Source organism: Sinohyriopsis cumingii, unplaced genomic scaffold, assembly GCF_028554795.1.
Source record: "Sinohyriopsis cumingii isolate HCF-2022 unplaced genomic scaffold, ASM2855479v2 utg001770l, whole genome shotgun sequence".
NCBI lineage: Eukaryota > Metazoa > Mollusca > Bivalvia > Unionida > Unionidae > Sinohyriopsis > Sinohyriopsis cumingii.
Window position 1 is genome coordinate 729,386 of NW_028316047.1, and position 11,490 is coordinate 740,875.

The 11,490-nt window shown below is 32.2% G+C and overlaps 1 protein-coding gene across 1 annotated transcript; it reads left to right on the forward strand.

Annotated features, from left to right (window-relative positions):
* Positions 1–1,362: 1,362 nt before the first annotated feature.
* Positions 1,363–8,237, forward strand: LOC149771575 (galactose-specific lectin nattectin-like). The gene is made up of 5 exons (XM_089948338.1): positions 1,363–1,521; positions 2,034–2,137; positions 5,392–5,482; positions 6,765–6,993; positions 7,307–8,237. Exons 1-5 carry the CDS (start codon positions 1,467–1,469, stop codon positions 7,344–7,346), a joined length of 519 nt encoding a protein of 172 aa, XP_089804464.1. The 5' UTR covers positions 1,363–1,466; the 3' UTR covers positions 7,347–8,237.
* Positions 8,238–11,490: the final 3,253 nt, after the last annotated feature.

The window sequence follows — 11,490 nt, forward strand, 5'->3', positions numbered from 1 at the left end:
AACAGGATATAAAATGAAATTTCTGTTTTGTGATGTCACAACTGAGACATACAATCCAATTATTTCCATCTATATTATGCAGTCAAATTCTGGTTACGTACTGTCATTAATTATAGCCACATTTTTTGCACTGCAATGACTTGACATATTAGGGTTCAATGATGACATGCATCATCATCGTTGTTTAGGCATAGTTTAACATGATCTAAATGAATATTATATGATGGTCTTAAAAGTTCTATTACAAGTCAAAGTGTTTGAATTTCCAATTTAAATCCTATGATGCTCCAAATAAATTTTAATATTGAATGTGTCCATTAGCCCGTAGTATATAACGTGCTAATGGGTCAACGGCCAGGAAAGTGGCGAAGTGATTTGATGTATCACAATAATATAATCCAAAATGTGATAGTCTGAATTCACTATAATTACAATTTTACTATTTATATCGAAACTTATTATTGAACATTTTCTAATCCCAGTGAATAATTTATATAAATAAACGCACCCAAATAAAACACAGAATACAACAATAAGACTAATTACGCTTCGGATGTTATGGCACGAATGAAGAACGTTGCATGTAACCAAATATATATATATATATATATATATATATATATATATATATATATATATATATATATATATATATAAAATCTAAATGACACAATAATGCAAGGACGTAGGGCAGTTTCCTGTCTAAAACAGTCTAAGTTGTCAACAAGCTAGTTATTTCCAAGTACATTCAGATAGACGTAAAGATGTTTACCTCCATTAATAATATTCTGAGTATTAATCTATGATGTTAGACAAATGCTTACCATGTTTTATGTTCTTTACAACCTACTGTCACTGGTCGCATAGACCACTAACACGAATTTTGACGAAGGTGAATTACTATATATATATATATATATATATATATATATATATATATATATATATATATATATATATATATATATATATACCGTCAAGCAAAACTATTTCATCATAATTTATAAGATATTTTTTACCCGATAAACCTTAATAGAACGAATACGGTACGAAACAGGCCTAATACTGACATAACTTTCCATCTGATGTTATACATTGATTCACATATAAAACAAATGCAAAATATGTTTACTTCTTGTCCAATATGCAAGATATGTAATTAGTGTGTCAGTTATCATTTCGACGAACATCCTTGCATATGTATTACTGGACTCGTTTCAGATGCATGTTTTCTTATGGTGTTAACCTAAAGAGGCAGTCATTATCAACACCTGGTCACAGCATATATGTCAATATACAACAACAATTTTTAGGTTCAAGTATTCGATATGTTAATGAGGAGGAGGAGCTTAAGATACAAGCAAATTGAATATTAAAGAGAGAATATCACTCAGACATAATGCCAGTTATGATAAATCCGTGTATTTCTATTTGTTTTGACTCAGTTTGAAAGCGAAGTTTCCGTAATGGATTTCTCATCGATATTCATCACTGTAGCCATTTTTGTCTCTCCATATGTTGGTATGTTTACCTTTTAATGTTATTGGTAATGTTATTATTAGTTCGCAGTGTTTGTTTATTTGCTGTTGCTTTCATTCATTTGCGTTTTCGTTAGTAACACAGTTAATGAACTTATTGATTAGTTAGTCTGTATATTTCTTATATACCCACCTGTCATGATATTTGCAGTCTATTATGTTGTAGTTCCTGAAACCGGGCGACTATAATATCATATTCATCACACAAGAGTGACATTATGTTAATACACACACTCTCAAAAATAATGTTAACTCTCGCACACATATTTGACATATGGGGATATAAAGATATATACCAAGAAAGAGAGAACAAGCATGTATCTTGACAAACGAAAATCATTTTTAATTTCTGATTAATCTTTAGACTTAGTGTGAGGATGCAAGGGACTAAGAAGCAAAAGGGAAAATCTTCCATACAGAATAAAGGAAAGAGAAGAATATTCACATTAACGAAAATATTATTTCCAAATTCAACGAATGTTTTGTATTTTACAGATGCCTATGTTGTTCATTATCGTAGATGTCCAACAACGTTCGAACTGCATGGGAAAGAATGCTTCAAAGTAATCTCTGTCCAGGCTACATGGGCGGAAGCCAAGGTAAATAATTACGATAATAATGCTTTCTGAGTAATTTAGGTTCCAATTCTATATTATAAGCAGGTAATGAAGTCCCATATTGCTTTCAGCTTTCAATCAATGTTACTTTGGAGTATAAAGGTGTTCATATCTTGCGTCAAGTAAGTTTTTAGAAAGACATACAAGCAGCAACGCATTGTATGCATTGCATGCATTGCTCAAATGTTTTTGGCGACAAATTACTGCAAAAATATATTTAAAACATGATTAAAGACAACAACAAAAAACAATTAACACAATAAATAAAGACATGTCGATAAAGGCTTCTGCGGAATCCCTGTTGTTTCAATTTGCAGTTACGATTTCGATACGTACGACACTGAGTTGGGGTTGTGGCTGAGGTAATATGGTAAGGGGTATCAGAAGCTTTAAAGGAAGAAGATGCTAGATAATATAAAATATATAACTGCAAGCGTCTTGCTGATTACTTGCACAAATCGATGTACAGACGACAGCGAGTACATACATTTCCTAGATCATTTCGTAACAGCAATATAAATAAATAAATAAATAAATAAATATATATATATATATATATATATATATATATATATATATATATATATATATATATATATATATATATATATATATATATATATATTTATATATATATATACATATATATATATGTATGTGTGTGTGTGTGTGTGAGTGTGTGTGTGTGTGTGCCTTTGTTCGTCACAATTGTAGCAGGATGTATATATTTTAAAAACCGAACAAGTTCCCACCATTTGCTTACAGCAGACTAGATGGCTAGGACATTGGCATAGTGCGACAGGAATATGCAGTACAAGAGAGAGAGAGAGAGAGAGAGAGAAAGTTGTGTAGAGCGAGAGAAACAAATCACACAAATAAACTAAAATAAAATAAATCTACATACAAAACCTATATGTTATTGATGACTACGTATTCCTCGAGTACACAGAAAATGGAGAGAGAACATGGGAACTTACAGGTATGACTCGATCATTAACGATATTTATTTCGGCTTCAAGATATGTTCGAGATAACCTGTTGGAAGAAGCGTGAACGTCGCTTTGTCTGAATATATATCAGAGGTTATTGTTATTGTGTGGGAGATGGCAAGTTTAGAGAATTGAGTTGGAAACTTTATGTGTTACCATCGTCGATAGAGAATATGATGGATAATTAAAGCATTATAATATAAATCTATGTTGCTTCTTTGTTATCCAAGATACGAAATGTACGGAAATTCTCGAATTAAGCTTGTTACGAATTGAATTATATTAACAACATGGTTTCATTTTTCATGACCAAATAATTCCATTTCTTTTACAATATATTTACTTTTCACGAAATAATTTGAGATATTACTACAATAATCATATATATGCTCTTCTGATCCCACGTTTGATACATGTAACTTATGGTAACATTGTGGCTAAATGTGATTTTGTGAATTATTTTTGGCCTACGTGCAACCTCTGGGCAAGTTAAGAATTAGTTGGAAAAACACGGACTTTTTGCAAATCTATTACAATAATGTATTAAGTACATGCTTTCTCTTGTCAGCCTATGCTGTTCAAGATAGCATTTTGTATTCTGTTTAAATTCTGATATTTTCCTGATGTGCACTAAATAAAATTTCCTTTCCTGAATAAGCATGTGCTATGTTTCCATGATGTTTAATGGCTCTTTCTAACAAATATATTGCCGGAACTGATGTATTGCATATTCGGCTCAAGAGAAAGTTATTTATTGAATTGTACAGCAAACTATACGTTGAGTATCAGTAATATAGAACTGATATATATATATATATATATATATATATATATATATATATATATATATATATATATATATATATATATATATATACATATACATATATATATATATATATATATATATATATATATATATATATATATATATATATATATATATATTGCTGACAGAGAACAGACAAGTCATTGTCGATGTGAAGCATATTGATAATGGCAAAGAGCGAAAGGAACTAGCAAAATATTCAAATGCATTAGATAACAATATCTGCCTCATATACTTATGAGCTAATAACTGTAACACTCACACAGGTACAACAAATGACCACACAAAAATACAGTCATTCAAACCTGAATTGAACACAGACATTAATGAAAGCAGCATTGTGTTGTTTGACATTGACATATATGAGATATTGAACAGGAGGATGAAAGTTGCATGAAGGAATATAATTAGATACGATATTAATCCAAGGATCTATACTGCTTTATGATTTTTGTATTTTTAAAAAGTAATTATTTTGATTTTAGTGTGTGGGATCAAGGAATACAATTTAGAGATACAAAGGAGTTTGGTCGTTTTAGTTTCAAACTCACAGTTATCCAAAGAAATTATTTGATAATTAAGGATTTAAGTATGCTTCAGCCTGTAAAAGCGAAAATCGTCTAAAATTATCATAATTTCCTTTAAAAGCACAGGGAAATTATATTGAGAATAGTATAAAATTTACACGAGCAACCCATGTTTGTGGAGTTACAAAATCTTCTTTCTCTCGTTAGAGTTTAGTATTCATGCAATTTAGCATAATGGTGTCGATGTAATGAAAGTAATGATTATGATACAGTATTGCATCAAGACTTTCCTGCAGTAATGTTTATGTTGTGAGAATTCTTTTTGGTTTCAATTATTGCATGCACAAAATTATAATAGAAATATAGATATGCAGTGGTACAACGTCAAGAGTTTTCCTTGCGGTATACTTTTTACCTTAAACATACTATTATATTCATATTAAGCAGGTAAGGTTGTTGTATGTTATGCACAGATCATATTAATTAGCGTTTTCCCAGGAATTAATTAGCCATTTCATTATTATTGTGCCTCTTGCCGTCTATTTGTATGACTGTTCATTCATTCTAACTGTAAAATTGAGAAATTAGCATGCAGTCCAGATAATAGAGGGATGTATTGTTTTCATGTACAGCCACATTAAAGCATGTGGTCCAAAAGACTCCATTGTATCGTTTTTAAAGGGCCCAGTGTTTAAAAGACGCCAAGTTTCCAATGTGCTGGACCCACCGTTTACATAAAATAAATAAATGAATTCATAAAATATTTAAAAAGTAAAAGTAAAAATGACGGTTTTAGGAAGTCCAGTTTTATTTCCTGCTATTTTGTGACGCATCACAGGATCTGATAATAACACATTATTTTCCCCATAAATGTATGTTTTTTTTTTTCAGAGATACTGTCAAGTGATTGGAGGCGACCTTGCACAAATCACTGCTGCGAAAGTTCAGAAGATAATTGATGGGCTCGTTCACAAAAAGCATGGTAAAAATACATTTTCATGATATTCATGTTATATTGCGGTGCTGACTCTCAATTAATTTATACTTTCATATAACAGATGCAACTTCTTATAAATTTTCCGCATGAAATATTTATGCAATTAGGTTTATTACATTATATTTTCCATGTGGCTGTTGCCATTTTTAGCTATCAATGATCGCAAAAACGTCATCTTCCCCGGTATTACCAGCCCGGTAGATATATTGTCATCAGACAGTTATCAATGATTTATAATACGGAGCGAAATAATGTTTGAAGAATATATGTTTTACTAAGTTTTCAGCATGGATTCAAATAACAAACTTTATCGAGTGAAAAAAATAGAATAACAGTAAATCTCGTAGATGAATTTACTTTCAAATATTTGTTTTATTCCGGAAAAATAGGAATCATGAAAAAATTATGTCGAATAAATTAAGGAATGTACTTAAGAAACAGAAAAGCAATAGCGTGATTTCATGTGTAGCCGAAGAGTTTATATCCTGACATATTGTATGTCCTCCATCCACCCTTTTGCAAACGTTCCCATCTTTTCGAAACTTTTCCAAATCGTTTTACTTTGCAAAGTCGCTCATCCCAAAGCTACCTTGGATCTATATGACAATGGTGCTGCGTTGACTTTCAATATGGTCGTAACAGTAGCCATCTTGAACATGATCGTTTCCCAACATATCATGCATGAATTCGATATAGACGCAGCTGCAGCCATATTGAACGATTACTTCTACTAAATTGCAAAACATATTGTCTGGTGAATTTCACTAGAAGAATTGTACGGTGTCTGGTTGACAAGTTATGAAATTAATACCTATCTCAATCAAATGTGTCAAACATGACGGCCATCTTAAAAATAGTAGCACAGTTGCAACTGAAGAAAAAACAAGATTTTCGTACTGACTAGGGGGTCTCCAGTGTTCTACTCATCATCATATATAGTTGCCCCTAGCTATAATGGTGCCCATCTTACATCTGATGAGGGCGACAATAGGGCAATATTAAAAATCTTGTTCTCGCTTTAGAAGATTGATAATGGTTTCCACACTCAGCATATTCAAAGAAGAAATTATTTTGGGGGATTTCAAAAAATCCTTTCGAGCCAGTAGAGCGTCAGTCCTTTCAAAGGACATTTGAATGTTACCAAATATCCGTGTAGGTATAATTCCTTTGACAAAATAAAGTAAAACCTAAAAGAATGTCCAATAATGTTTAATACTAGAGTAATTTTCAAAGGAACATTAATCCTTCTGCGGTTGTTATTATACAGGTATCGTTTCCAACGAACGTTACTGGGTCGATGGTTCGGACATGTTGCAGATCAGGAAGTGGCGATGGATGCGGACCAATGGGGCTTCTGTCCCGTTTTTTTATACCAATTGGTCTCCTGGAGAACCCAACAATAAATATGAAAACTGTGTAGAAGTTCGTTGGGACCGGAATGGCATGTGGAACGATTTAGACTGCTCTACTAGGATAAGCTTTATCTGTCAGGCAAAGTAAGAAAATAGTTTATGCTGTATATCGTCCTCTACATTCCCGTCGTAGGCACTCATTGGATTTTGCTTCACTAAATTCCTGTTGATTTATTATTGTGTTTAGAAATTCTGAGTGGGCTGTTTCCAGTTGTATAGGCTTTAATTACCATGCAATTGTTTCTGACATTGTGCTGCATATATATCAGACTTTAATCTCTGTCTCTCTTTCATCTCTCTGTCTCTCTCACTGTCTCTCTGTCGCTCTCTATATCACTCATATATTAAATTTATTTTGCTTCAATTGGAATTTCAAAGTGTTTTTTCTTTATTTCAGGCCACATAAAATGGACTTCAATGACGAAATGGATCGTTAACTATCAAAAATCTACTTGGAGATATTATGCTTTTGGAGATCTCATGCCACATATATTTAATCTTGATTTCGATGAACACTGAGCAAATATTATCCAACCCGGACAGTATCACATTTAGCAGGTTCAATAATCTTATTCCTCATTAGACTGAGCTTCGTGATAGACTGTTGTTTTTGTTGGTTTTTTTGTAATACAAATCAGAAGGCAATGTAGACAAAACATATTCTTTTCATCATAAGATCTTGTTAATTATGATTGATACCGACAGTTGATCTTTCGTAAATATAGGTTGCAGTGAACAACTGGATGACACTTTTATCAACACTTTCAAATAAATAATATCAAACATTAACACAAAGTAGTTTTATATGTATCAAAACTACACGTTCGGTCGCACAAATATCGTGGGATCCCTTGTGATGATAGTTTTGAATATTCCACGGCCGCTATGTCATCACATTTATAATCGCAGAGAGGAATGTTTTCATTCTTCTATTGTGTGCAACCATGTTAAATGATTAAATTAAACAGGGGTACATTATTATTTAGCTTATCAAGCAAAATGCACGCCTTATGTTTATTCTGGTACCAGGAGAAACTCTCCTCCTTTAAAAAGAGAGAGTTATAGGATATTTGTTTGACGAACGTTCACTGTAAAAAAGTAATTCTCTTCAACTAAAGCCCTTTGTCCTACTGTCCCATAATCACTTACCGGTAAACAGTGAAAAGAAATACAAGGTAGATCACTCTGTAAAATTACTGAGTTTATACTGTGCTGGATTGTTTGTCGCTTTAACTTCTGGATTGGACTGTATTTGGACGGATCATTTGTTATACTTTCGCTAATGCATGCTTCACTTTCTGAAATAAATTTGCATCTGCTGCATAAAAGATTTTTGTTTATTATTTCTTCCCTGCAAATAACTAGCTTTGAAACGTTTTCAACACATCCTAGAATAAGCCAGATATGTTTATCTGATCAATAATGGCTCATTCTTGCGTTCACTGAGTTTACATTCAACAAAACCCCAATGGAATGTTGATGATTTTTTCGGAATCACACGACGTGTTAGATTATACATCTTTTCCACAGGTGCGATGTGATTGTTTTAAATTTGTCCAGAAAGAAAGACTTATGTGATACCGGTATGATTATTGATAACAAGATTCTACATGTGATATAATAATACATTAAAAATCAAAATATAAATCAAATGAATAAATTTAAATTGATGATCATATTTTCTTTAACAAAAAGCAGGAAAACGTCTTCGTCATTTAATTAGTCTGTCAATCTTAGATTAAATAAACTTTGAAAACCCTTAGATTCCAACGTTGTCATACCACCCGTCTTTGTATATATTAGTGTCTTCATATTAAACTTTAATTAACGCTTCGATATGTTTTTCTGCCTCTAATTTATATGCACTAACCGTTTGATGTGAAATGGTTCAAATATACCATAAACATTCACTGAGGTATGAAATGTATGCCTTTTATTTTACAAAAATTATCTAATTTTACCATACAGAGTTTATACCATGTACTGCATCCATGCAACTTTTACATTGATAATTTTCGGAATTCGATGAACGCACAAGCAAATACGCAAACTATCAATCATGCAAAGTCAGCTCAAACACAAAAGAAACTTCAATATTTTGTGCAATTATTAAATCTTCAGATACATCTATCATTTTTTTGTGTAAACTGTGATACCTATCAAAGGGGAGTATTACATAGCCTTTCATGTATTATATTTATCCAATGCCTTGATTTACATGTTTCTATCTGTCTTTCATTACATTCATCTATTACTCTATTTGTACGTCTCTCTGTACATCTGCCTATATACATACATTCATGCAGATAGTTAGCTATATATATATATATATATATATATATATATATATATATATATATATATATATAGATAGATAGATAGATAGATAGATAGATAGATAGATAGATAGATAGATAGATAGATAGATAGATTTATAGATAGATGTATAGAAAAAGAGATAGATGTACATGTCGAACCCCCATAATCCAGTAAGGTAGATCACTCTTGATGTTACTACTTTCGCGAAAAAGATGTGGTAATAAGGAAGCGATGTAAATGGCACAAAACGACAATAAGTAGCGGTGGAACCCATCCTAAGAAGATACCGACTATGGAATTATCAAACACTTTTAGTTAAATAATATGCAAAGCTGAGATTAAAATGCAGACATGAATGGAACAGATGAACTGAATTATATCAACTGAGCTAAAATATTATCCTAATGGTGTTGAGGGAATGCTTGCGGTTGGATGACTATTACAGTTCGCTCAGAATTGGCTCCCGTCCTTGATCAAAGAACCAAACTGTGTCCTATTCGCGTCGTTACGACGCATGACATTCAGTGTTTTTATGCAGTGGAAGTTGAAGTTATAACCCAACATTTCTTTATTTTATATCAAATATAATACAAAATTTCATATTTAAAGGCTTCTCAGAGGAGAGAAAAGTAATGTGTAGTAATGCAGGAAGCTTATGTTGAGGAGGGAATTTTTAGCGAAAAGCCACTCCGAGACTTAACTCGTAAAAAGAAGGGAACTGAACTGGGTAAACAAGCTTCTCAAAGGTAAGACGGTATCTTCGCCGAGTCTTTGTGCCTGATTTGAGTAGATAGTTGAATATATTAGAATATTGAATCCTCACGTATAGTTGCATTTTTTAGAATATTTAATAGAAATTGTATTGTTGAATTATTTAAATAATTGAATTATAACATGTACTTAACATCTATCAGAATGTAGATTGAGCACTATGCGAAATTAGACCGAGTTGGATTTATGTGCATATGTATTTATACGTATAATTCTGTAATTCTTAGGACGCATGCAGTTGGAATTATTACACAATAACGATGGGTAGATACAGTGTGATTGTGTTACAATAATTCATTGAGCAATGTTATTCGTGCGTAGAGCGCAAGGTATGAATCCGATAAATGGACATTTATATGTACATAGGGCCTGGTAAAATGGTTCGCCCATTAGTCTGATGGGAGGTCCGTGAGAGAGTGGTTAATTTCGAAGAGTAGAGTACGGAGACAAAGGTGTACGTCCCTTATATTTCTTCAGGAAGCTCCCAGGGTGCCGTGAGAATCGCTGCTGAGATATTCCAGGGTGTACGAAGTGATGACACCGATAAAATAAGAAGGAAGCCGTGAAGTCTTATAGTGTGTACACAAGAGGCACATTGTATAGAGGGAGGAAGAGGAAGGAAGGAGAAAAGAAGAGTAATTAGATGAGTACTTGGGAAAACTCACTGAACAGAGACTCTCTCACAATAGGACAGCAATTTATATATGACGAAGTAAAGAGTAAAGACATTTGGTCAACCCGGCCATTATTGTAGTATGATATACTGAGCTGAAGATTTATGTCCATGAAATTCTTGCATTCGTATATTTGATAAAATTGTTATTTATCCAACCATGAGTTGTTATATGTATTTAGAGAGTCTGAACTGCTGACTGCTCGTGAATCATTAAATGTTAATGCACACCTTCTGCAGTATTATTTATAATACCGTAGTGGATCAGCATTATTTATAATACAGCAGCGGGATTGTGACACTCTCTCTCTCTCTCTCTCCATATATCTTTCGTTTCAATACTTGTCGGTTATGTATTAGTTGGATAAGAATTTAGGCTGGTCTTGATGCATGATTCTTAAAATACCCCCCTACCAGAACAAAATCAGACTTCAAATACATTCTTACAGCCTGTCTTATTTATATATTACATAAGCAATATGTGTTAGCAAATTCTTTTGACAAACGGGTGATTTTTAGAAACCTTAGACGCAAAATAAATATACATAACAAAAATAGCAACTTAAACATTTAAAAACTGGCAAGACGTTCAGTATGTAATTAATGCATTAGTGGTTATCTCATAAATACACATTTAAACCCAACATCGTGACAAAGATAGAATCAACAATTTCATCAAATAATCTTTAGCGTAAGCAGAAACACATGCACAAATTTAAATTGAGGAAAAATAATTATATGTTTAATGTTTATGGATAATAATGTGACTTATTTATTTATTTATTTATTTATTTATTTATTTATTTATCTATCTATTT

Excerpts from the sequence above, each read along its gene's own strand:
- LOC149771575 (XM_089948338.1), top strand. The coding sequence starts at position 1,467 with ATGGATTTCTCATCGATATTCATCACTGTAGCCATTTTTGTCTCTCCA. Across the intron at positions 5,483-6,764 it reads GCTCGTTCACAAAAAGCATG|GTATCGTTTCCAACGAACGT; the intron begins GTAAAAATACAT and ends GTTATTATACAG. Across the intron at positions 6,994-7,306 it reads AGCTTTATCTGTCAGGCAAA|GCCACATAAAATGGACTTCA; the intron begins GTAAGAAAATAG and ends TCTTTATTTCAG.